Below are 27,386 nucleotides of genomic sequence, written 5' to 3' on the forward strand. Positions count from 1 at the left end.
ACAGCCCAGAACCAAACAGTGGAAGACTGTCCTCATCAATTGCTTGCAAAGCAACTCACAGGGTAGTTCTTCCCTCTAATCAAAGTCCTGTAATGCCCCTAAAATCCAAGGAAAGAATTTTTTTAAGATCTCCCTTGTGAAAGGCGAACTTTATGTAGGAACTGGTTTTACCATGTTCACTAATGGAAGCTCCTTTGAGGTTATTTTTTTCCTTCTACAAAGCTTTTTTTTTTTCCCCTCAAGACTGTTAAGGAAAAGAAATACAGGCATAAATACAACAACTAAAAAAAACCCCAATTCTGCTCGGCTGAGATGACAAACCACAATACCCAGATACGAACTACTGAAGGAGTCAGAGAGTGGCTTTCCACTAATTTGCTCATCAACATAAATAAATGATAAAAGAGATTAGCAAACAAGAGAAAACCAGTGGCAGCTTATGAACTGTTCACTAGTGCTAAAAAGGGTTGAATCTTTTAGGAATGAAGGTATATTTTATGGAAGCAGGTAGTTTATGTAAGACTCTCCTTCCAGTCCTGCAGTTGCTTACAATTCACAGCTTGCATTACAGAAGAGTAAATATTTAGCCTTCATGGCCACAGAGAAGGGTTTGATGCTGAGAATGTTAAACCTTAAAGACCAGAAGGCAAATAAAAATTACCCCAGCATTTGTCCTTTGAAACAAAACAAAGAAAGCCTAGCAGTTTTTAAGCTAGACTCAGTAGTGTTCATTCTTTCTGCTGTTTGTATTTTCTGTAATTTCTTCTCAGGCTGGTCAGTTCAGCCCAGTACTTCAGCCATAGGACTTTCGGAAAACCACAGGGTATGCATACAACTGCATGCACGTCTGCTTCTCCTTGTGGTGGAACAGGTATGCATGGGCTGGGTTCATGCACAGACAGCCTCTCCAGTGGGAAGGGGTAGTGTCATCCCATTCCCAGCCTCTCACCACATTTTCTGCAGCAGCACTTACAGCAGGTTTAGTGGCACTTCTAAGACCTGAATGCAGGATCACATCTAGGTCAGGACTGCTGCTGAAGAGAGTCCTCATTTTGGGCTTCAGGGTGCATCAGCATCAAGCCAAGCATCTCCAGAGTGACTGCTAGATGCAGATTTCCTTGGAAAAAGCCATCTCTGTTAGAAGCAATGTGAGCATGTGGAAGAGATAGAAAGTGCCTTTTGCATAAAAATCTGTGCTGCAGCTCCTAGATGGGAAAGTGCTTGTTTGGTCCTGGACTGGAGGCAAGTTAAGGCATCCAACGGGCTGAGCGGCAAGACCAAGCACTGAGAAGGCTGAGGCCAAGCGGTGGTCTGTGGGAAATTTTGTACAAAACAAAATTTTGTCAGCTTTACATGAAAGTGGCCTCAGGGAAGCCTCAGGAAAGCACTTGGAGGAAAATATAAATAAGCAGTGGACAGTCAATAATTTCTCTTCACTGGAGAGGAAGAGCCTAGCCCCAGCACACAGGCCTTGGTGCAGCATGGGTGTGCTGGCTGAGGCAGCACCTAACCTCTGGTGTGCTCCTGTGCCAGCAAAAGCTCAGCTTTGCTCTGAGGGGCTGGTGAGTGCCTGGTGCAAGGGTCCAGTTCCAACAGCAAGGCAGACATGTTCCTGGAACCTTCCCACTTAGTCAAACTGAGTTTTCACTGCTTCCACAGCTCCACCTCAGTTGACTGAGTCCACAACACTGTGTGCACTAGGAACTTCATGTGATTTTATTTACCCATGAGTTTTTGGTAAAAAAAAAAATCTTTTTATGTTTGCCTTAGGTTGAAAAATGTGTTTTTATGTTCCTACATGCAAAGGACTGGAAGCCTTAGTTCTTACAGCAATATAAAATAATACCTAAGGATGTGAACAACTTTAAAGCCCGACACTGGAAAATTTTAGGAAGAAATTCCCTCAATAACAAAGGAACAAATATTCCTTAAAAGAGCTTCATTCCCAGAGTTCTCATGGCATCAGACCGATGGAAAATCAAGTTCACATGTCCCTAATTATTTAACAGGAATTCTTAAAATTCCCTCAGGATAAGTAACTTGAAACAACCCACAGAGCTATTTTGCTTGTTTCCTGGGGCAAATTTATGTTGCAGTTTGGTAGTTACAATGTTATCTGCTGCCTTGGAAAAACAGGCTCTGCTAATATGACCATTACCTAATTCATGCCTGGAGTCTGATCCTTGGAGATTTCTAAGCCTTTTAATGATCCCTTGAATGGCCTCTTTATAACTTTAAACACAGGGACATTTAGTCAGGTGGCTGCCATAGTAGGAGAACAGGAAGGTTTATAAGAATAACCATTTTTGTTTGATGTCCTACCATCTGCACAATTGCAAACTTGTGCATAAACACACATGACTGCTTTTTCACCGCTATACATGAAAACAAAAATTACCCAACACTCTCTGGGAGATGGGACTGTGGAGGAAATGAAGGTACTGGTGGAGCCTCATATCCGTGTCTTCCAGAGGAGATGGAGGCAGAAAGTACTTTTCCCTCTTTTCAATTGTTTTTTTTCTGGTTTTACGCCCCTTAGGAAGGACATCATGTGGGGGGCCTGCCCCGCTGAGGGCAGTCTGTGCTCTGGGTTTCTTTATGCTCCTCACTTTGTACACGGGCTTGGGGCAAGCCATTTCAATCTTTGGTGCCTCAGCTTCTCACTCTCCTGTAAAGTGCTTACACATGGCCTTAGGAGCTGCAGAAGGTGGTTTCTTCTCACCCGGATCCCCACTGCCGCCTGCTATGATCCTACGGGAGCACTGAGGCACAGCCACAGTGAGTCAGGAGGAAGGTGGTGTCAGAGACCATCAAATCAGCCAAGTTTCCATCTGCTCTGTGTGTGCTCTAGCTGGTGGAGAGGACCCTGAAGTGGACTGGCTGTACTTTCTGCTTCCAAGGCTGCCCTTGGTACACAGAGCTGCTGCCCCTGGACTCCAGCAGGAGATGGAACATGCCTTTTCTGTGGTGTGCTATGTGGCAATGTCTTCAATGACAGGCACGTGACTTACACAGTAAATATGACAAACTGAGCACTTTGCAACTTTAAAAACAGAAAAAAGCTTTGCCAGATTTATGGCTGTAGATGGCAATGATGGCATCATTTGGTGCCCTGAAGGCCAAGCTGATGTGCTTCCCTCACAAGCTGTTTCTAAAAAAAGGGCCCCCAGGGAAAATGTGATTTTCCAACTTGGAGAATCCTGTCTGTGGGGTCTGAAAACCTCCATGATCAGGGAATCAGGTCTGCCATTTTTCAGGCTTCTCCTATAGGTTGCACTGTTTGGAGTTGATTGATGAATAGTGAGATCTTATTGCTGCAGCCCTTGTCCTTCCTCTCCCCTTCACCTCTTCTTTGTGTCTCCTCTTTGTTGCCATGTCTTAGTTTTGGCAGGAGTATCTCTGGGACAGGGACCACAGCTGCAGATGTTCCTAAAAATGTCAGCATACTTGTCAAGATAGTGAAGTAGTGCAATGAAAGAAGTAGGTGGAAATAAATATTATTTGTTTGCTTACTTGTGGCAAATAGAATAGATCAGACAGGGAAATTTTACTGTGCATATGTAAACTGAGCCTGTTTTCTGGTCACAGTTTGAAGGCAAATCACTAACTGAGCTCAGGCTTTGCTTGAAATCTTTTAAACCTCCATGAGAAGTAAAATTGAGAAGTAAAATTGATACCTATAAAGGTTAGGAGCACAAAATCACTGCAGGATTCCTCTGTAGTTCCTGGAGGCAGTGCGCGAGTGTGCTTTGACTGCAGGCGGGCTGAACTGTCCTTTGGGGAGCACACCCCTCACTCCATGAGCACTTGGTTTGGATGTCCACAGCAGGAGTGTTGAGCCAAGAGGGTGTTTTTACTTACCAGTTGCAAAATTCCAGAGAAGCAATGCTAACTCAGCTGAAACTTTAACTGAAAATTAAAACAAATCCCCTTTGGGACGAGATGGAAATGTCAGCCCAAGGATGAATCTGTTCTCAGTAAGTTGCAAGCAACTAAAGGAGATACAAATTGGAATCCAGCCTTTGCTGCACCACACACCATCTGTCAACCTTATAGAGTGAAATAAAGGAAAAGCAGAGAGCCTGCAATTATCCTCTCCCTCGTTGGATAGCCTAGAGGCCAGAGAAGTGGATTCTCTTCCCTGATACATTTATTGAGACGGAAATGACACATTCGTTTTCCCACAGTGGTGATGCTGTTGCTCTCTCATCCTACTCACTGTCCCCTTGGCAAGAAGGAACAGAGACTGCCAGGCTGGGACCTGAGTGAGAAGGCTCTCTTCCCAGGGTTAGAGATATAGATTTAGCAAATTGCAGGAGAAGAACATGAGAGAGCAGGGGATGCTGAAGTCTCTCCACCCGGCGCACTGCTGGCAAAATGCAGGAGCCCTTCCAGGTGCCTGAGTACTGCTGGTACTGAGCACTTTCAGTCAAGCAAAATCTCTTCTCTCTCTCTTTCTCCCCCCCTGCCCTTGCACATTTTCATAACCTTGCAAAAGTTTCAGACAACGTCATCTTTAACCTACTGCAGGCAGGACTTGGGAGCCACATGAGGAACAGCAAGGGGGACCATACTGGATCAGAACACCAGCCCCATGGCCAATGAATGGGAGACTTGGAATACACTCCCCTACACCCCACCCTAAACAGGGTGCTGGAATGTCTCTCCCTTGGCATTGCATTTTGAAAGATGTGTCTGGCAAGACAGCTAGCTGACTTTGGCAGGCACTGCCGTCAGTGTGATAATTAATTAAAAAGCAGTTGAGAAAATACAGCATGAGGTTACTTCACAACCGGATCCACAAGTCACTACCAGAGCAGGGCATCCTGCTCTATTCTGTATCTCTGTTTTTTTTTAAGGAATCAGTATCTTACCTTGTGCACTGGAAATAAGAGACTATGATGGAGAGGAACAAATCCTTGTGCTAATCAGCGAGAGGACCTTGTCTGTGAGATAAGACAACCTGGCAACAGAACACCAAGTGATATCACAGCAATAGAAAGGACAAATATGGCAAGACATAATAGCTAAAGGCTATTTTACACAAGCCTTCTCTTGTTTCCTGTGTGACACCAAAGACTGGAAAAACCTCCCTGCGGAACAGAAAAGTTAGCAGGAGGAACAGGTGTCACATCTACTGCAGTCAGAGCTGCAGCTGCTGCATAGCTCCCCATATTTCCGTGTCTTCAGCTGGGCTCTTCCAGGTACCAACAGTGAAGGCACACATATTATGTTCCTAAGCAGACACCCAGGTTGTTCCTGCTCTCACTTTTCCCACTGCTGCTCATTTAGGGAGATTTGAGATAACCATTACACACAGACTTTGGTGCAACTGTAGCTCTCACCTGCCTGCACACCTGCCTGTCACTGGGCTGTCCCTGCCCCTACTGAAAGGTACTTGCAGTGCTCGCCCACTGCCAGCGTGGAAAAGCAAGCAAATAGTGGGCCACAAAAAGGGCCTGTTGATGAGTGTTGGTGTGACAGGCTCAACAGTCACCCTCAAGGCCCTGGATGTCTTGATGTTGTGCTGCTCCTTACTTGAAGCAAAGTAAGAGGCTCAGCCCAGGTCAAGAGGACCTCCGCTGCGTGTAAAGTTATTGCTGTGGCCCAGTTAGTGGTTATTGAAACAGTCAGGGAAGACTAAATTTTTTATTCCCAAACTGGAGTTTCTTTAAAAATGGCTGATTTTCAGAAAAATACATTTTAAAAAACATTTCATTGATATCTTTGAACAAACTAAAACTAGGAGAAAAGGATCCTTTTTTGTTTGTTTCTTTGAACTTACTAATACAGAAATCATCTGGAAGCCTTAGCTGACTTTTTGGCTTTATTTTCACTATTTTTCTTCTGGGTGGGGAAAGAAAAAATTCAAATACTTACAGAAAGGAAGAAAAAAAAAGACTTCTTGCTTGTATTTCCTTGAAGGAGTTTGTTTTCTCCAGAACATGTTTTCTGCTTGTTTCTAAGCAGATACTTTTGTTGGAAGACCTCTCACCCTCAGTTATCAAATCTTTTATGTTAAAGCAGTACAGAAACATTCAAAGTGTCATGTTGTGTCACCCCCCTTCCCTTCTCACTGTACTTCAAGCTCTCTTTGGAACATTGTTGTGGAAATGAAATTTTCTGGTTGGTTCTCCCCTTCCTGTCATTGTGTGAGGCCAGTGAGTCTGCTTGGGGTTTAGCACAGCTGCACTGCATAAACCAATGCTGCCCACGTTGTGTTGGAGCCACTTCTGGGCTTGTTTTCAGTTTAACCTTCCACATGGTCTGTGAGTGCAAGTACCAGTCTAGTTATGCAACTCCTTTCTCCATTGCCCAGGATTTCACCTATCCTTATTAGGAACAGTGTATTTTAGCTCTCACTATAGTACCTTCCACCCACTTTGGAGTCCATGAATGCTATAAATCAAGCTCTTTTTTACAGACAGAGCTTTGCTTTCCCCTCTAGGATTATGTATTTCACAGACAAAGAGGAACTCAAGTCCAGTTAATGATTGCAGGACCTGGAGTTGATGCCATGAAGCTTCTTTTTCATCCAATCAAGATTACCTGGAAGGGAAAAAATGGTTTTTAAATGTTGCAAAATATGCTGTGTCCCATTTAGTTCAGATTATTTTGCATCTGAGTTTACAACAGACTTATGCAATTTGTTCAAGATCCAAGAAACCAGAATTATCCCCTTCCCCCCATTTTTCAGCACTTAAAGGTTTTCTTTTAGTGTTTTGTTTTTAATCTTCCTTCTTTTCTTTTTCTTTTTTTTTTTTTTAATTTGGTGGGCACTTTGCATAACTCTTTCTTAAATACATAACTGTCTTAAAGCGAGGCATGGGCATAAAGAAAAAATTATGCAAACAAACATTTTCAGTGTAACAAATTAGATTTCATTCTGTGAAAATCTGCTGTGTGCCCTTGCTATTGACGGATATCACGAACTATGTTGGGAATTAACTGTAAGTCTGTTTACAGCCTGTGGATTTACAGATGGGGCCAGCAATCCATCCAGGACTGGTGTGCCAAGCATTGACACTGCTCCTTTCTACCTGATCCTATAAGTATTTAAAACTACACTACTTCTCTTCCCAAAATCATATTATAGCATGCAATATGTCACATTGTCAGCTTTCAGGAGACTTCATATTCTGATGGGGTAGGTAGCATCACCTGCAGTTAGGGTGACCTGACAGTCTCCCTAACAGCAGCCTGCCTTAAAGTGTTTGTTCTTTTAGCTTGCCTTATGTTGCCATCAAGGAATGACATTTTCTAGGAAGGATGTCTGACCCTAGAGAGAGTCAGGCTGATTTCTAAGGGGGAAATGATGACATACAGTTTCAACCAAATTAGATCAACAGAAATGCACAGTTTAGTCCACACTAGTGGAAAAGAAAGACATGAAAAAATTCCTGTTATTGTTTCGAAAAGATGGTCTCAAAAACTGTGTGTCAGAGGATATGCTCAGTACTCAGTAAGCTGCAGCACAAACCATATTTTTCCCTGCCCACATCACCGCCATCCTCTGGTGAGGAATGCTGGTCTCTCCTTATTCCCTCTTATTCTCTCCTTATTCCCTCTTTGCTTCCAATCCCCTGCTCTGACTCCCACTGTGTTAGCCCCCTCCTCTCCCTGACACTCACTTGTCTCAATGGAAAAGTCTCAGCATGAACAGTTTGTGCCCTCACTAAATTCTTCCAATGTCTTCTGGATATAAATAGGGATTGCTGGTGGAGGAAATTCTAGTTGTGTCTTGGGGGAAAATGTATTCTCACTTACAGATCTTACTGGTCTTTTAGTGGAACCTGAAGTTGGAAAGGGGACCCAGTACTGTTACACTTCAGCAGTCTGTTATTGAACAATCTCACTAATATAAACCAGATATGTTTTAGTCTCCTAAGGTGTCTGGTATGAGAAAGATCTGTCCATTTGCTTCACATTGCAAAACCCAAGGAGTCCTCATTCCTTGTGTCATAAGCTTCTTTATGAAGCTGGGCCTTTGGCAACAAACTGCACAATGAAATGAAAACTGGTATTGTTATTAAATTAATGTCCTTACATAACTGATCTTTCACCCAGTGACTGCCAACGCAAATCTCAGTGCAAACCACATTTCTGAGAGGAGGACAAAGAGAGTTGAAGAGCTCAAAGAATCAATTTTTTATTTCTCAGGACCACAGATGCAACCTCCAGTGAATTAATTTTTTTCTCCAAACTTGTATCCCCTCGAGTACTGGCAAAACAAGGTCTCGGCAATGATTTTTTTGAGGGAACAGTGGAAGCCCCCTTGCAAGCACTGTACAGGAAATGCAGTTACCTGCTGGTTACTGATACAAAAGCATGAATGGGAAGGAAGACCCCACCAGAGGCAGCAGGGCTAGGTCGCCAAAAGCAGCAAGGGCCAAGGGGGTGAAACGCCGGGGCCGCATCCTGGCTGCGCGGGCAGGGCTGGCCAGAGTGCTGTGGGAGGGCTGTGGGAGCCGGGCCCAAGGAGAGCTCGGAGCCTAGGGCTCTATGCACGCCATGCCGAGCCGGGGCCGTGCCGCTCTATCCCGTCCCGTCCCGTCCCGTCCCGTCCCGTCCCGTCCCGTCCCGTCCCGCTCTGCTGCATCCCGCGGCGTGGGGCGCCCCGCGGCAGAGCCGAGGGCCAGCGCCGGCCCGAGGGCCAGCGCCATCCCCAGCCCCAGCACCATCCCCAACCTCAGCCCCATCCCCAGCCCCAGGCTCATCCCCAGCCCCAGCCCTAGCCCCAACCTCAACCTCAGCCCCAGCCCCACCCTCATCTCCATCCCCATCCCCAACCCCACTCTCAGCCCCAGCCTCAGCCCCAGCCCCAGCCCCACCCTCAGCCCCATCCCCATCCCCAGCCCCAGCCCCAGGCTCATCCCCAGCCCCAGGCTCATCCCCAGCCCCACTCTCAGCCCCATCCCGATCCCGATCCCCATCCCCAGCCCCACCCCGGCGATGGGGGCAGCGCCGGCCCCGCCCCGCCCCGCGGCGCGCGGCCAATGGGCGCGGGGCGCTCGTTTGCATATTTGCATATTTGCATATTGCCCGGGACATAAGGGCGGGCGGGCGCGGCGCTGGCGGTGCTGGGCTCTCCCGAGCCGGGCCTCTCCCCATCGCTGCGCTTCTGCGCCGCGCTTCTCTTTAGTTGTCATAAGTTTTTAAAGCAAAAACCTTACTTCTTATTTTATTTATTTTTTTTCTTTCGCGACGAAACTTTCGTGCCGCGGCAGGAGGCGAGATGGGGAGGAAGGCGTTCCTGGCCGCTGTGTGTCTCTGCCTGCGCTGGGTGGCTGCTCTCGGCGGTGAGTCCCGGGGCGGGGGGTGGCAGGACGGCGCCCAGAGCGCGCACGGGACACGGGGTGCACGGAGCTGCCGGGCCTGCCTGTTGCTTTTGGGAAAGGGGAGCCTGGGGGAAAGCGCTGCCGGCATGGCGGGAAAGGGGAGTTTGCAATCTTTCCTTTGTGACGCTATCCCGGGGTACTTGGGATGCTGCGGGACCCGGGTGTCACGGAGTGGGCTTGGAAGGCGCTGGAGAGCGACACTGGGGGGAACCTCCATCCTGTTAGGGGGGACCTGGAGCCTGTTCCCCAACCGAAACTCAGGCACAACCTGCCGGGCTGCTGGCGCGACCTGTTGAGATTTGGGATGTGTTTTTTTCCCAGAAACGGGGTGGCTTCCGAGAGTCCCTTACCCCAGCAAGGGACTTGCACAGCAGTAGCACCACGGTAAGGTCCCTGGGCTCCCTCCTCTGTGGGACTCATCCATCCCAGCATCCCAACTTCATACAGTTCTTGATCATAGCCGAGGCAAGGCTGAGTCTCATCGCTATCATGTGTTTCATCGTTACCGTGTGTTCGAGTTGTAGTTAAGCCTGTAGTGGGCAGAATCCACCAGGGGACAAGTGAACAGAGGGATTTACTCTTTCTAGGTTCACGTATGGCTGTGTTTGCACTCTGCGTGTTGTACCTGCACTTGTGCATAGGCACCCTGTGCAAGCTCGAGGAAGTGGAACACGTGCAAGTGTTGACTGCTAGATGTTCACTAATGCTCTCTCAGTTAATCACAACGTGGTTGAAGCTGTTGTGAACAAAGGGATTAGTTCCAGGAGATCACTACTCCTCAAGCTTAAAAACTAAAAAAAGCTATTAAAATATTGTTAGCAGTGCCCTGTCACAGGCTTACTTTCTTACACCGATCTTCCACACATAGTACCTATCTTTTAAAGTTTAGCCTTAGAAGAAAGGGTGGCCGTAGCTCCTAGAGCTGCTTTGTGATCCTAAACTGGAATATATAAACTGCTGGTTTTTTCTGCTGTGGATGCCTTTGTTACTGCTTTGTGTACAAGGAAGCTGAAGGGAAGTATTCAGAAGTAGGAGGATGGGGTGCTAGGGTACAGCGAAAGGAATGTATTCTAGCTTTGAATCCAATCTTGTGCCATAAGAGACAATCAAAACAAGTTTTCATCACAGTATCCAAGTTCTATACAGTAAAATAACTGTCTTCCCAGAGAAAGCTTTCATCCCTGCAGGAACTGATTTGCCACAGACTTACTAATAATTTCATTATTTCTTCTTAGGAGCAGGTTATATGAAAGCAGGTTGTGTGTTCATCCTAAAGCAATTCAAGCCTTTAGTTCCACACTATTTCTTGCACACCACAGTAAAAAGTTTTTTGAAACCACAGAAAACACATGATCCACCCCTCCAGGAATTCAGAGTATTTAAAAAACAACATAGAAAAATACTTTATAGGTGAAGAAAATGTTGGCGTTCCAGGAAAAGATAAAAACATTGCTAGGAATACATTCAGAAACTTATTTTTACTAGTGTAAATCCAGAATCTACATTGTTGTGTGATATGAACTGCTGGCTTTTTCTATGGCTGTGTTTTTAGGATAGACGTAGCAGGGGAGCTGTGGCGTGGCCTTTTGAGAAACAGTGCGTTTCTGAGAAGGCACAGAGGTGAGGCGCTGAGGCATCAAGTTGTGCTGGAGATTAGCATGATCACTATCACTTCTAAAAGTTTGCTGGAATCTCCTCTGTGCAAAAGTACTTGCGTGATAGGACTTTCTCATGCATCCTTACCTCTACATTACTGCAAAGTCTGACAGCGGTTGCATTTTAATTGTCTTGGGCTAATTCCAGATATCCCAGAGGGAGTGATAGATGGCATGATCTCTGCTGGATTGAGTTTTGAGTGTCCCAGCTGCAGCTGAGTAAAGATTTGTCAGGGAGTACCAGGGAGAGGGGTGGGCACCCCTGTGTGTGGTGCAAGAACAGCAGTTTGCCAGCTGCAGAACTTGAGCTGGGAGGTTCTTGCTTAGCTTCTGAACTTGTGCCCAGCAGCTTTTCAGAGGTGTTGCTCTTTCCATTGACCCCACCTGGGAAGTGAAGCAGAACATACTCTCAGGGCTCTGCCATTAAGGAATACATAAATAAACTTGAAGTTGTAATATTTTTGCAGTGAGGTTAAACAATAACCTGATTCGTGAGGTAGGTTTCCTGGGATTGCAACACAGAGTAGTCTGCTTTCAGTTTATAGTGTAGATCAAATTAAACGATAACTGTTTCTGTGATATAACCCCTTTATTACAGCTGGCTGTGGGTTTGCTTCAGAATCTTAGGAATTCAGTATGACGGATTGACGGGTGATCCTAATGCTGATTGTTGGCTGAGAGAAGATTTAGCCCAGTTAACTACAGCTGGTAAATGTTCCATGTTATGTGCAGATGTGTACTGCTGTGCCTGTGTGTGCATGTATGTCTCTGTGGGCTATAGTATACACAGTCCAGCAGTGTCATTTCTAAGGATCTTTGCACTTAGCTAATAGTATTTCCATTTCTCAGTACATAATGCTAGGAAATTGTTGTTTATCAAAGATTCCCTTTTTAAAACCATAGCTCAGGTGCACCCATTCTGGCAAATGCATTGTTATCGTATTTTGGCAACCTGTGTGATGTGGGCAGTTTAACTTTTGATTAATATTCCAGATGTTGTTACTTCCTCAAGAGTCACATTCTCCACCCAGCCGACCAGTGGTAAACAGTTTCACAATAAAAATAATTTGCCAAGTTGCCTTGGGCTTCCTGTGAAAGAAACTTGAAACGGAATTCTTTTGACTAGTGTGTCAGAATGCCTAAAGACAGTGGAATGCTTTCAAAATTGATAATTGATAGGAGTCCCTAACTGAACGGAATTTCACAAGTTGCAAGTCCAAAGTGTCACAAACTTTGAACAGGAAAAACAAAACTACTGAGTTTTCCCAGTTAGTAAGCTTTTTTTCGCTCCCGCTTTCTTTGAGTTCTGTGAGATTCTTGATCTCACAGCTTTTTATTTTTTTTTAAATATGGAAACTCAGACTGTGGAAGTAGAGGTGTAAGAAAAGCATCAGAAAACTTTGTATAGCGTGACAAAATGGTGAAGTTTTGGCAATGCAGCCTGAAAAGCCAGCTTCCATCTGGAATTGGTCACTTGATTCTGCTCCAGTTCCCTAAATAATCCCTTTGTAGGTCGTGTTAACTGTAAGCACACAGCAGTAGATAGAAAACTTTGTTTTGCAACAGGTGCTTGTAGTTGTAACTGTGTGCCTGGAAGCTTTGGCAATGCACAACACTTGCTTTGGTACCTTTGCTGAACTTTGTCTAGGAAAGTGTAGTTTTTAGAAAAAGCATGCATTTCTTTTTTGTTTGAATGTATTTACTTCCGGTCTGTTTTATTCAAGGCCTTGTTTAGAAATGGGACTTGCATTCTTGTCATGAAAAGCTACTTTGGTGTCTCAACATGGATGTATGTAGATTTCTAATTATATCTAATTTCTGTATCTGTGTTATGAAAAATGCGATGTTAATTCAGATAAATTTCTGTCCACCTTTCAGAAAACTACCCATTTTTGGGTTTTCTCTGGCTTCATTAACTTGAGTTAAAACATATTACTTACTAAACTGTGGTGAGTGTGTACGTTGACAGTGTCTGCACTTCTTTGTGTAAGACTGTAAGAATGAGGCCCAGCAGTTCACTGGCTCAGGACATGATTCAAGGAGACTTCTCCCTTTAAATCTATGAGGAAAAGTCTGTGGCAAAATCTATGAATGACAAAGTTTGGTTCTGAATAATTTTTTTAATAGACCAAGAAATATGATGAGGTATGAAAGCAGAAGTGGGAAATGCTATTTTTCTGAAGAGATGTGCTGTGTAACTTCTCTGCTTCAGGTTTAAAGCTTGGTACATGTAGGTCTGTGTGGTGAGTGTGTACATACTATGTGTACCTCTATAATGTATTTGTAAAATGTGTTCTGCAGAAGCTGAGATGTGAGGTGGTGCTGCAGCGAAGACCAGGTATCTTGTGCTCTGAGCCATATAGAATTTGCAAAGCCAAACTTAGGCAAATTCTGAGGAAAGCTTCTTGATGAGCACACCATGAAGAAGTCTGTAATAAACTCCACTACACACACACTTCCCTCATCCAAAGAGTATCTTGGCTGCTGGGAACTGACCATATGTGGACATAAGATAACATGACACTTTTTGTGGCCATAAGATGATAACAGTAATTTCTTCTGACTTTCTAATTCCTCATACAACATAGTTAAATGAGAAGAGTGGCTGCCTGCCATTTCCCTAACTCATGGGCTGTTGCTTTGCAGCTGCTGCTTTCCTGGTGGTGACTGTATCTCAGTGATTTTATGTCCTCAAATCCCCATCGAAGATTTTTAGACTAGAACACGCAGATAATTGTGAGGCACTTAGCATGTCTTCAGTGGCAGGTGCCACTGTACTGCAATCTTTCTAAGCTTGGTGCACTTTTCCAAGTGCACCGTTATATAGTACACTTTGAATTGTAAATTTCCTATAAGCTTGTTTTCAAAAGAGCTGTGGTCTGGACTTACATGCAAATTCTAGCATGTGTTTGTAATTGAAAACACACTACAAGACAGGATATCAATGTAATTTAGATTTTGGATGATTATCAGATAAGTTTAATTCAGAAGGGAAATGATATCTATGTATGAAAGGAAGCACTATTAACTAGTGAGCAGGTGGGCTATTCTTGTTTCCCTTCCTGTACTAGGAGGGAGTATACATAATTGGAAGTCCTGGTGTTGTATGCCTTACAGTTGAAAGCTGTTGCTGTTCCTTTCAAGGTTTTATTGATTCACAGCTGAGTGAAAAGTTACAGCTTATATTTAACCAACCAGCCTTTGGAGCTTTTCTTTTTCTGGCTAAAAAGTATATAATATAAGTCTAAAGATTTGTTCCAGAAAAGTGTTTTATACTCTCAGTTGGCGAGAAAAAGAAATTTCAAACATGCAAAAATGTAGAAAAGATTTGGTTAGTTTGGTAAATGTAGCTTTCATTGGTGGGTAAAATGTTATATTTGCCATTATACGAATACTTCTGCTGGTTTGGAGGAAGGGTAAGGTCTATGAAAAACACCTTTCTTTAGGAGGAAGGAGGCAGGAAGGGGGCCCTCAGTGTAATTATCCTGGATTAGCTAGCCAGCCTAGCACAGTCAAGGTTGAAACCTAAAGCTGAGTACTGCCTCTGTTCAGTGAACAGTTCTTGCTTTCCTGCGTGTGCTTTGACAGGTGAGAAATCCTGCTGAACTTGGGCAGTATTAAGCCACTGATTATGGCTGGCAAGTTCCTCAGAGGCTTGTACATAAGCATTTGTTGCAAGGCTCTGTGCTGGTTTTAGACTTAATGCAGGAGGTTAGACCCTGATTTCTTGTGACCCTCCAAGCACAGCAAGAACTTCCCAGACTTTATAGAACTCCCTGAGGTGGGGTCAGGCAGAAGTCAGTGGCCTGCTGTGTGTGGTAGCTTGAATAAGAAGACCAGAAAAACTGTTTTGGAAGAAAATGAATTGTAAGTTAATAATCACCTGAGTGATGCAGAAATGCAAATCTACCAATTATCATAGAAAACCTCTTCTGCAAGAGGAAAAAAAAGAGGAGTGGGAGTCTGTTTTGCATGCCTAGTGTAAGGTCCTTACCTAGGTATTCCCCATGATGACTTGGAGCCAGTCATTAATGTGTGTTTAGGAGTTTGTGAAAAGTTGGTGGTCTTGATGTCAGGAAAGACCATGCTGAGCAGGACAGAACTGGCCTAAGTTCAGCTGCACTTGAAAAACAGGCAATCAATATTTGCCAAACTCAAGTTGCCAAACAGGAGCCTGGGTTTTAAAAAGTTAATTATGGGGTCTGCTGTACGTAGAGGCATTTAAGTGTTGAATCAGACATAAAAAGAGGAGACATTTAAGTTCCTTCCTGAAGGAAATAGTGAGTATGAAGCCTAAAGTAATTTCTGCCTTGGCAGGAAAAGGAGTACTTAAATTTTGAATCTGGAAGCTGGAGGGAGTGATCTTTGCAGGCCATGATATACTTTGTTACCCCCAGTACAGGATCTTCACCTCCTTCCCCACCCTGGACTCAAAATAGCTTCAGGCAGAGAAAGATACTCTTCTGCCCTTATTTTTCTGTAGTTTATCAGATGACCTGAAAATGTACTTATTTTCAAAATAGACTGCTGGTTTGCTAGTTCACTTTCTCTGATGGGTGTCTGGTCTTCTCACCTGCTGTTTGTTGGTCAGAAGTTAGAACTAGCATTTTGTAAAGCAGTGGTGGCTTCACAGCTTTTAATGCACTGCAACTACATGGTGTTACAAAAGGCCTTGTTAGGCAGTGATTATTGATGAGGTGATGTGGAAGATGCACCACCAAAATATGTAATAGTATGGTAGTAGCTCTCTGCGTTCCTGGATGGGTCTGTGACTGTCCTGTGCAGTTTTCTGTACTCTTGTGATACTTAAGAGGTTTCCTGCTTAATGTAATGGGGAAAATACTGACTCTTAAAATGCGTTCATACCTCTGTGACAGCTCAGCAGATTCTTACTGTTTTAGCAGGACCTTGGAAGGGGAGCAATTTTCATCCTTTGATTTCCTCTTTACATGGCTGTTGAGTGCTGTAGGAAATGAAAATCATGCATCCCATTTCTTGACTGTTCCAGATATCTCTCCAACATTGTACCTGTGCCTTCTGACTTTGTCCTAGTACTCCTAAACACTGCTATATGTTTTTTGTGCTCTTGCATAGCAGAAGCTGAAAACAATTTCGATGGAATTGAAAGCAAGTTTTCCTTACGGACACCTGCAGAACCTGATGAAGATGTCTGCTACCTGGTTCCTGGGCAGGTGAACAGCCTGGCACAGTGCAACTTCAATCATACCAGTAAAACCTTTGTGGTGATCCATGGGTGGACGGTAAGACGAAGTGGGAGGAATCTCCCTTTTAACCACACTTCTGATAAACTGTCCAGAGGTGTCTCACAGATACATTATTTCTCCTTTTTTAACTAAAATCCCCAAAATCAACAGGTGACAGGGATGTATGAAAGCTGGGTCCCGAAGCTGGTGGATGCTCTGTACAAGAGGGAACCTGATTCAAATGTCATTGTGGTGGACTGGCTAGTTCGAGCTCAGCAGCACTATCCGGTGTCTGCTGCATACACCAGGCTGGTGGGAAAGGATGTTGCTATGTTTATTGACTGGATGGAGGTAAGGCATGGAGACATGTCTCACATTCTACATAATGTCACAGGAGACAGAACAGCAGTGATGCAGTTGTGCTAATCATCTCCTGTTGGGACGATGGAGTTAAACTCTTGCAGACAGTACTTTAGCTGGACTGGTAGAATTCCAGCTTTAATTTACTGGCTATCTCCTGCTCAGAGGGCTTTTGTAGTGCATTCCAGAAACTTTACCTTGTGGTCTGTGGAGTCCTCTGAGCCCACAGTATTTCTGTCTCTATGAAAGACAGGTCCCTATATATTATACAGCAGCCAGCCCTTGGGAATCAGAAATGTGCCCTGCCTTTGGAAAATACTTAGGAGATCCAAAAACTGGTGGGGAGAGGGTGGCTGAAAATCTTTATAATACACAGCCCTGTTTTCTGTCCTTTATTCTGCATTCCTCTCAGCTTAGATTTTGGCCATAAATTAGTTAGATCAAGAAATCTACTATGGCACAAAATTATGATAGCTGTACAGTGTTTCTTCTATTATTCATGGCTCAAACAAAAATCCTGGTATTAACAAAACGGAGGGTTTTTTGTGGCTTCTGACATTTTTGTGTTTGGTTTTGAACTTCAAACAAATTGTTTTCTTCTGCAGGAGCAATTCAATTACCCTCTCAACAATCTCCACTTGCTGGGGTACAGTCTAGGTGCCCATGCTGCTGGGATTGCTGGGAACCTGACCAAAAAGAAGGTGAACAGAATTACTGGTAAGGAAACCTGTGACTGTAGAGTGGAGGGTCCCATCTCTTCCATACTGAAACATTATATTCCACTGAAAAATCACCAATAATTGTTGCTTGCTGGCAGTACTTTGGTTATATGTTCATCATTTAATGAAACATCAGGGCTGGTATTTCTTTAGTAGAACTAGAAAAAAAATTCAGAAAATAACAACAAAGGTGGTGAGTGAGAAACCTTTATTTGCTTTTTCACAGGAAATGAGTGAGTAGGCCATGATAAAAGAGTTGTTTGGGGGGTGCGGTGGGGACTGACCAAATTTGTGGCTTGGAAAAGGTCACAGTATCTCTTGCAGCATGAGAAGTTCAGCTGGTTGTCTTTATCCAGGCAGTCATTTCTTACAGCTGATGGAAGCCATTCAAAAAGAACAGGACGTAGGTCCTGCTGCAGCAGTTTTAGTACCTGCAGAACTCTTTGCCATGGGATGGTGCAGATGCAAGAAGTTTATATCGGCTCAAAGGGAGATTGGACAGATAATCAGAAGAGAGATCCAGTGTGGGTTATTAACAAGTTAATCATAACAGGCTCAAGAAATATTCTAGGCTGGAAAAAATACTGTGAGAATTTGGGGAAGGGGAAGGGAGCATACATATACTTGCCATGTTGCTATGTGTGCTCAGATGCCTAAGGTGATTTTTGGAGACTGAGAAATGTGCTAGACAAGACAGAGTGTGTGGCTACTCTGGGGCTGGTTTACAACCCACCACCTGGAGAGCTGAGCCCTAGCACTGATCTCAGTGACAAAGGAATTGCCAGCATCAGCAAATGAGGCTAAGAAAATTGCTCATCTGTGGTGTCTTTGTTGCTGAGAGAGCTTGGGAGCAGCATTTAGAAGGGAGCCTAGCTCCTGTCACCCTTTACTCTTTCACCTGTGATCCCAGATCCACAGGCAGGCTGAGAGGAGAGCTAGGCAGCAGTCACACCTGGAAAGGTCGAGTCCTGAGAGGTGGCAGATTAAAGTCAGGAGGCCAAAGCAGTAGTCCCTCTGCCCTTCCTTTCTCTAAGTTGCAGCTTTGTTGCTTTGCCAAATCACTGACATAGCAGTAGCCCTCTGTTATGCCTCTACAGTTGCTTTTGGTGCTCTTCCTTTCCTTGGGAAAAGCACAGGGAGCAATGTAATGTGGCCCCTGAAGCCCTCACAGCTGAGGGTGAGGCAGCTCAGACCCACTGGAGCAAACTGTGGGTGAACAGCACAGGTGCCTGTCCCCACCTGAGGGCTGCAGAAAAGACATGTCCCTTCAGCCATCTCTCAGGTAGTTGTCTGAACAGGAGATAGTACTTGTTCACTGGCAGAATAATTCTGGGCTTTTTTGATGTCAGTGTTGCTGCCGCTTGACAGTTTACCATAATAATCCCCTTCCCCTTAGGTATGTAGAGAGTGAAGCCCTCATTTATGTTTCCCACTTGTTCCCCTGGCATGGAGTTGTCAGCAAGACTTTTCCATACTTCAGACACTTCAGATTCAAGTTCTACAGTTCTTGACAAGAGAGGAAGACACTGAGAAAATACTTAGGAGCTCATTTCTTCCACCCACTACAGCTACACTGTAGCTACAGCTCTGAGGAAGTTCGCTGGGCTTCCTTCCATGTGCTTGCATACACTTCTATTTTTTTTAAACAGTGACAACATTTCAAGGTAGTGCATTTGATTCTCCTGTATACATGAATGTTATTTAAATGATCCCTCTGTAATGTCTGCAGGAAAACCAACTCAATACTCCAGCCCAACATGGCAGTTGAGTTTAGCTTTTGTTGTCAATGTCAGTGTCTTTGGCAGACAGTAGTATCAGTTTTTCTTTGTGGTTTGCCCCATAAAGGGCTGGATCCTGCTGGTCCTACCTTTGAGTATGCTGATGAACTCACTCGCCTCTCCCCGGATGATGCTGACTTTGTGGATGTCCTACACACCTACACCCGAGGCTCTCCAGACCGCAGCATTGGGATCCAGAAGCCTGTTGGACACATTGATATTTATCCCAATGGTGGAGGTTTCCAGCCAGGTTGCAATCTGGGAGAAGCACTGCGTCTGATTGCTGAGAAAGGCTTTGGAGGTGAGGTTGCTCTGAAGCAAGCAGTATAACATTCAGAGGGAAACCTGAATAGTCCTGCAAGGTGTCTTGTAGGGAAGGATGTCTGAGAGGCACAGGAATATGTTCTTTTAGGTGCTTTTAAAAGTCATCTGTAAACACCAGCTCTGGCATAGTGGATCAGGCCTGTTGACAGCATTGCTTAGGGGTTTATATCATTACATGTGTGCATGTATACATATTCCACATTTTCATTCTTTCAAGATGTGGATCAGCTGGTGAAATGCTCCCATGAACGATCCATCCACCTCTTCATTGACTCTCTCCTCAATGAAGAAAAGCCCAGCATGGCCTACCGCTGCAACACAAAGGAGGCCTTTGAGAAGGGCCTCTGCCTGAGCTGCCGCAAGAACCGCTGCAACAATTTGGGTTACAAGGTCAACAGAGTGAGAACAAAGAGAAACACCAAAATGTATTTGAAAACCCGTGCTCAGATGCCCTATAAAGGTAGGTAGTGCCTGCTTACTGGTGAGCAAGACTGGTACTTGTGGTCAGCAGTGTGTCATGGTGCGCATGTGCTGCAGATGACAATATTCCTGATTGGTGCCTGTGGTGAGCAGGGGTGAAGCTGGTCTATAGTTTGCCATTGAATACAAGTCTCAGAGAAAAGTGTCCTCTTACTCAATGTGTGGAGGTGTCGGGTAGAGTACAAGAAGAAAGGTATTTTGTAACAAGTTTCTGAGTAGCAAAAGTTAGACTTCCTCTGCTGCCCGATCACTTGGAACAGCTGAGTCTTCCAAACCTTTCAGTGTTCTTCATCCAAATGATTACTTCTTCTGCTGGGGAAATAATCAGCAGAACTCAGTCGGATGAGCAACTTATTTAAAGATATGCAAACATCAGATTTGTGGCTTTGGTAGTGCGCTTGCTAGAGGAGCCCTAGTCCTTGTTAAAATAGCACAGCACTTCTTGATTCTAGTTGCCACTGTGGGAGATCTGAGAAGGACAGTGCCAAGAGAACTGGGAGGCTTTCAGCTAGGAAAATAGCACTGGATTTTACTACTTTATTTTATTTTCCTCCCTAGCTTTGCCTGTACCCCATGGGATGCTTATAGTGTGCGTTGTGTGATGGACCAGCAATCAGAAGGCACATTCCTGCAGTGTTAGAGCAGCTGCAAGACTGGTGTTCTGCTGGCATTTGGTGCTTTATCTGCAGTATCAGTGGGCTGATTTTTTTTCTTTTGTCTCCTTTTAACAAGCGTCCTGTAAGAGGAAGGCTTCTCACTTGTTTCAAGTCAAGGACAGCAAGTCTTACACGTTCAATAGCAGGTTTGAAGGTGATAATGCAAAAACTGTGGTTATAGTGGCAGCTTGAATGCAGAGTTCAGTTGCAAGAACTGCAAAGGTGTTCTTTAAAGATGATTGCCTTGTTAACTTATATTTACCTTCTCACAAAAATAGTTCCCTGGACACCTGCAGGGAAGTAAACTCATTTTAGTGAAGTTGGCATATTCCAGCCTAGGAGGCAGGGTGATTTCGTCACCAGCTGTCTCTTTGGAGGTTGAGTTTTCCTAATGGCGTTTCCTTTTGTATTCTTCCAGTCTTTCATTACCAGGTCAAGATACATTTCTTTGGAAAGACTAACACAACCAAGACAAACCAGCCATTCCTGATCTCTCTCTATGGCACTCTAGATGAGAGTGAGAACATTGCTTTCACACTGTAAGTAGCTACAGAAACAACTGCAAAGTACTGTTGAGTTTACCTAAATTTGTTAAAGTCTTAACTGAAAAACTTGTTCTAGCTCCAGCTCCAGTAATCTTACAGGGTCCTAGTATCTGCTCTTGGGCTTGATCAAGGAGTTGCATTTGCTTCTGAAGCTAATGAACCAAATCTTACAGTAGCTCTTCTTGATACGACATCTGAAATATGGAAATTTGAAGTCTGACCTGTGACTCAGCCTAATAAGAGTCTTTCTAGTGCTTTCTTATTTTCTTTTCAGTACCTTTGTACCATGTTAAATCTTCTTAAAAGTAGACTAATGGGTTTGAAGACCTCAGTACAGAAGCTGAGGGAGACTTGGGATTTGCTTTCACAGCTCTGCAAATAAGTTTGTGTGTACATCCCTGGACATAAGCTGGCAGGGAATGGAGCTGGAAATCACCAAAGTCTGTTTTCTGCTCTGAGGAATGTAAATTGTTTATGGCTGGTGGTTGTCTGGCTTTCTGAGAGTCATCAGCACGGGAGAGGACAACCCTTGCCTGTCAGACTGTCCCAGGATTTTAGCAGCCTTGCTACAGAAGGATGTTCCTTTTGCCTCTACAAAAGCTTAAGGCATTTTTTTCCTTACTTCATCCATCAATGATGAACCTCTGCAGAAGGATGCATCAACCATCCTATGCAGAAGGTTGCTTCCTTCTCTGGAGTACAAAAATTCCAGGTTCTATTGCTCCTTAATTTTCTTTGTCTGTCCAAGAGTTTCGGGGTTTTTTTGTTTGTTGGTTTTTGGTTTTTTGGGGGTTTCTTGTTTTGTTGTGTTGTTGTTGTTTGTTTTTTTTTTTTTTTAATCTTCTCCTCCCCACAGGCCTGAAGTCTCCTCAAACAAGACCTTCTCCTTCCTGATTTACACAGAAGTGGATATTGGAGACCTGCTTATGCTGAAGCTGCAGTGGGAAAAAGACACCTTCTTCAGCTGGTCAGACTGGTGGACTCCTTTTACATTTGACATCCAGAGAGTCAGAGTGAAGTCAGGAGAAACTCAGAAAAAGTAACTTGCTTTGGTTGTTACAAGCTATATTAGTTTTAATTGACAGTGCTTCCTGATTTCTGGTGTCTCACAGGCTGGGACAAACATGTTAAGCAGTTACAAATTGGTGCAGCACTGATAATCAGGGCTCCAGTGGTATCAAACCACCATTTATATCAGCCAGGTTCAGTCATTTGCTTCCACTGTGATCTGCAATTTATAGTCTTTACTCCCACATAATTAATTTGTATCCTGCTGTCTTATCTACTTGAGGTTAGTTATAATATGCAGGAGTGTGTGTCCATGAACCAGCATCAGTGACTGTGTTTGCAATTTCTCTCCTCCTTTTTCATGCTGGGTGTTTGCATAGGTTTTGTCACAAAGAGCATGCTTAGATGGGGGTTTTTAGAAATCCTTTCAAAAGTGTGCTTTCACAAAAATTATTGCTTAGTTAAGTTGGATTTTCTTAGGGGTTTAATACCTGCGTGGTGGGTGAAAACAGACACAACTGTTGCTGGACATTGCTAATGCATGAATGTTAAAACATCAAAGTCTGCACAGAAGTGCTTTGACACTAATCTTTTGAAATACTCATATTCACTAAACATGAGCTCTGTTTGCAGAACACGGGCCTAGAACAGAGTATGTGTGTCCTAGGTATAGTATAGTAAATAATAAGTTCCTTCTTTGAATAAACAGGTCAGTCACTTGATCAAAGAACTGTTATCAGAGCTGAACAAATATAGGGGTGGGGAAAGTACTGATAAATAGTAAAAGCAAGTGCTCAGGTTTTCTGGAAATTGTAACCTACTTTGTTTGCAAACATTTGAGGAGTATGGCTTTCTTCCAAGTTCATTCACCTGACAAAAAACCCACGTAAAGACTGGTGCAAATAAAGATCCAAGAGACTTTGGGATAGAACTTCAGCTGTCTTAGCCACAAGAAGATTTTGTGCAGAGGATCAGTGAAAATTATGGCTGTGGTTTGATGCCCATGTATAATTCGTTTACCAGTTTTTCTTGCACAGCGTTTCTTTTGTCACAGAATTCTCTTTTAAAAATAACTTTCTCACTGGCTTGTGAAGTAGCAGTGCCCCATGTGACAAAGTATAAAGACTGTTTCCAAGCACCAGTCTTCTTTCTAAGATTAAAAAGGGATGTTTGGCTCAGTCATGTGATTTTTCCAATATTTATTCCACAGAGTGGTGTTCTGTTCTCGAGATGGCACCTCACGTCTCAGTAAGGGAGAAGAGGCAGCAATATTTGTGAAATGCTCAGAGCAACCCGTCAACAGGAAGAGAGCAGGGTATGAGTAATCACTATTGGTTCTATATTGTTTTATTACCACTCAAGTGGTAATAAAACTTTCCCATTAATTGACTTGTGCACTAGTCTTCTCAAGGCTTCAGAAGCATCACAGTCAGACTAACCAGAGGTTTGCTTATGGCTGCTTTAGCAGCTTAAAAGCCCTTTGTTTGCTTCTCTGCTGACCATTCTTGTGTGGTTGTTAGCATGTCTGAGAAGCAGGTACTACTCACTGCCTCTCACAGCCACTCGGTGGCCAAGCTTGAGGGACTGTTGGGGAGGGTTACGGACAAGGCACTAGCACACAGAGGAAAGCATGTCTCTGTCTCAAGATTCCTTACGCTTACCCTTAGCTGCAGAATATTCAAACTTCCATACTGGGTCAGCCCAGAGCCCTCCCTCCTTACTTGCCAGCAGCAGATTTGGAGGCTGGTACTGGAATGGAGCAGGCATATGCAGGTGCTCTTCTTGGCACACTGCTTTCTGATGGCAACCATCAGCTGAGTGACTTTCTTAGATTTTCATCCCTATGGATCAGAGATTCTGCCTTTGTTTAATAGCCCTTGGTGCACTTTAGTATTTTTATCAATAATTTTTCTGACCCAGATTAAATGTGGGGACAGTCTTTGCCCTTTACCCACAAAAGTTTGAGATAGAGAAGTGGTTATATTTATTGTAGTTCAATTGCTGTGTATGAATGGGGACACTTCTAGGCTGAGATCTAACTGCATAAAAAGTGCACGTGCTGACCTTGACTCTGGGGCAATGACTTGGATGGGCCTTGAGACATCTGTGTGTGTATCTGACATAAAAACAAGCAGAAGCCAGGAGAAGCCCAAGCACATAATTTATCTTCCTGTTAAGCAGGGAGTTTTAAAATCTTAATTCTCAAAAGTAAGACAAGTATCTCACATCTTCCTTATCACCTTTATATTTTATCTTGTTTCCACAGTACCAAGAAAGCCTCTAAAGAAAATTCAGCTCATGAATCTGCTTAAGTGACAAGAGCAAAGATTTTTCACACTGGGGAGGAGAAGAGTCTGTTCATCCCTGTGGACTGGATGTTCAGAACCAAATATATAGAAATATTTATCCGCTGCTGGATTTTTGCCTGCTATTCCTAGCTATTTTAGAGACTTCTTGTAAGAAAGTCTCAGCATATGAAGTTACTAACCATAACCATTATACAAATAGTTAAAAACAGAAAGAAACCTGCCAAACAACATGCCAAAGTTTGGAGTGCTGAAAAGATACAAGTAATTTTGCTTAATCATGGTGCCTTGTGACAAGGTTTCTTGACATCAGATCATATATAGCAATTTTTTAGTATTTATTGAAAAGAAACAAAGCCCTGTGCTTGATTTTATTTTTTGCTGTTGTTTTTGGGGTTTTTTTTGTTTTGTTTTGGGTTCTTTTGGTTAGTTGGTTGTTTTTGTTCTTTTCAGGAGTCTTTTAAAACTAGACAGATTTGTTTTCTGTCTTGGCTAACTGAATTTTCAGGCAGTTCAGTGGAGAGAGTTCATAGTTTTCAAGTGTGTGTTTAACAAATAAGTAGGTTTCCCATGTGAAAAAAACCATCTTTGCTGTGTGTAATACTAGAAGGTGTCAGGGACTGACTTAATATGGGGATGAATTTTTTAGTTTGTGGTTATGAATGTATTTAATTGGGGGTAGATCCCAGTGGTGCTTAGCAATAGGTATGATCTGTTAAGCTATATACTTCTATGCCACTAAACCCTGTAATAAATAACAGCTGTAGGAGAAGGCAGCAATGCCAGTGTCTTATGCAGACATTTAATACTTTATCTATGCTTTCAGTTATTGCAAATGAAACTGTCTAGCCTTCAACACTGAAAATGGAACTGCAGAGGAATTGAGCTACCAGAAAATGCAGGAAACAGATATTTCCCCCCACCTCCACCTTCTCCCAGCTTGCTTGCATCATGTATGCCAAAACTGTCACAGTTTCTCTACTCTTTGTCAATGAGTGTCAGTCATGCAGCTGAGTGGCTGCTGTTTGCAGTTTTCAGTGCAAGTGAATCCACTTGATAGCTGACAAGGATGTTCATACTTCCCTGTACTGGAACTGTGACTGCCAGAGGACCACCTCTGTTTGTTTCTTGGCTGTGCTAGGAGCTGCTTAGCTTTCTGCCATGAGATGGAATTCAGCAGAAAGCAGGAGCCGAGTTAAAAGCAGCCTGATTGTGTGCTCCACAAGAAAGAGTGCTCTGAGAAACACTGAAGTTAGCCACGCTGCAAGTTTACAAAAATAGGTATATTGAAGGCAGTCTGCTTCCCTGTTTTAAAGTAACAATTTTTCTAGTGTGCTGAAAGGTGCAATAGCCCTCTTTTAACTTCGTAGAGGAAAAACAAAATGCTGGAGAGGTAGAAGGGCCTGAAGGTAGGCACTTGGAGGAGTGTAATGTTAGCTATGTTGCTGGGTGTTGTAGTCTTTTCCTGCATGGGCAAGACAGCACGGAGATGGTGATTTCTCCAATATCATCCCATCTTAAAAGCAAAGAAAAAAATGTAAGTGTTTATGTGCACAGTTTGTTTCCTATTTCCAACTGTAGCTGCTAGTATATTTGGGGATAAAAGTCTTAAACAGTGCAATATGTTGGAATATTAATAGCTCTGAAATTGCTCACATTTGATTCCACATTCGATTAAACTACAGCAGAGATGTGATGAGTCATTGAGGGTGGGGTTGAGTATTGAGCCACTGCATTTGAGACATCTAAAAATAAATACAGTGATTTATTCCCTATAGTTTCCACATTTTGTTGCAATTTTCTCTTAAAAGTTAAATTTTTCAGAAGCAAAGTATCTGGACAGCTGTGCTCTTAACACAGGATCAAATACAAACACATTAAGAATTTGGATACAAAATAGTGAAAGTTCTTTTCATAAGGAAACATGGTTTAGCTTGGATGTTATTTATTAGCTGTAAATAAGATATTTATGGGTGTAAAGGTAGTTTGTATATATTGCTAAAGTTGCTGACAGTCTCTACATTAATACAGTTGTGTAGTATTAATCCTGTATATAGCTTTCAGAGATTTTTATCAACAAGCCACTTACATTGCATTGTTTCCTATGTGGTTAATACTTTTTTTTTTTTTTTAGAAATCTCCTCAGTTTTGTATAGAACAGAAACCTATGGTTTTAATAAAATTCTCAACCTGATACTGAAGTCATTAGTTTAATTTCAATGAAACAATCTGCTGTATACCTTATATGTGAAGGCCAGAGCCTATCCTTGAGTTCTGGGCTGGAAGGATGTAATGAGACACTGAAAAAAAAAAAAAAAAAAAAGGGCGGCTTGTGATTGCTGCACTCCCCTCCCCGATTTCATTTTGGGAAATGCAAAACTCATGTATTAAGACATCAAGCAATCACTGTACGAAAGAAAGTATCCCACATCATAAAAGAAGTAGTTTTTCACCTGTAGTTTGTGGTTTTCAAGTTTCAGGCCCTTTTAAGAACAGTCCAAGAACTGTCCTTATTTTGAAAGGCTTGTTTCCCTTTTTTTTTTTTTTTCTTTTCACAGATGTCAGAACTGTGCCTCTGCTCCATCTTTTGCCAAAATAGAGATGTTCTGACCCTGTGGGTGCAGGAGGAAAGCACCAGTCCCTTACCACCACTATTGCTTAAGGAAGGAACAGTGACAAGTCACTTTCACCCATGTGTTATGAGTGCAGCTGAGCTCAAGAATGGTTGTCACTAGAACAGTTTGCTCTGTCATACACAGCAAGACTCCACCCAGGCAAAGGAGGGGGATTGCTAGAGTTAAGGACAATTGTACTGACACAAACGTGGGGGATCATGTTAGGAGTAGTTAGAGGAGTTCTCAGTTCACCTGGGGAAATCTGCTTCCAATGCTCTTCCTTTGTCAAAGATGACTGCTCTTTGACAAGAGTAGAGCTTAATTCCTTGTGAAAGCAGAGGGAAGCTATGCCATGGAAAATGGATGGTTGAAGAGGATGAAAGAAGAACTGGAAGGAG

The 27,386-nt window shown here is 43.4% G+C and overlaps 1 protein-coding gene across 1 annotated transcript; it reads left to right on the forward strand.

The window, feature by feature from the left end:
• The first annotated feature begins 9,063 nt into the window (after positions 1–9,063).
• On the forward strand, positions 9,064–26,567 carry LPL (lipoprotein lipase). The gene is made up of 10 exons (XM_042023430.1): positions 9,064–9,299; positions 16,091–16,254; positions 16,369–16,548; positions 17,163–17,274; positions 19,122–19,355; positions 19,596–19,838; positions 20,933–21,053; positions 21,916–22,098; positions 23,278–23,382; positions 24,334–26,567. Exons 1-10 carry the CDS (start codon positions 9,236–9,238, stop codon positions 24,377–24,379), a joined length of 1,452 nt encoding a protein of 483 aa, XP_041879364.1. The 5' UTR covers positions 9,064–9,235; the 3' UTR covers positions 24,380–26,567.
• Positions 26,568–27,386: the final 819 nt, after the last annotated feature.

Source organism: Corvus kubaryi, unplaced genomic scaffold (assembly GCF_017639235.1).
Source record: "Corvus kubaryi isolate FWS band 111438036 unplaced genomic scaffold, C.kubaryi_AGA036_p1.0 37249, whole genome shotgun sequence".
In the NCBI taxonomy this organism is placed as follows: domain Eukaryota; kingdom Metazoa; phylum Chordata; class Aves; order Passeriformes; family Corvidae; genus Corvus; species Corvus kubaryi.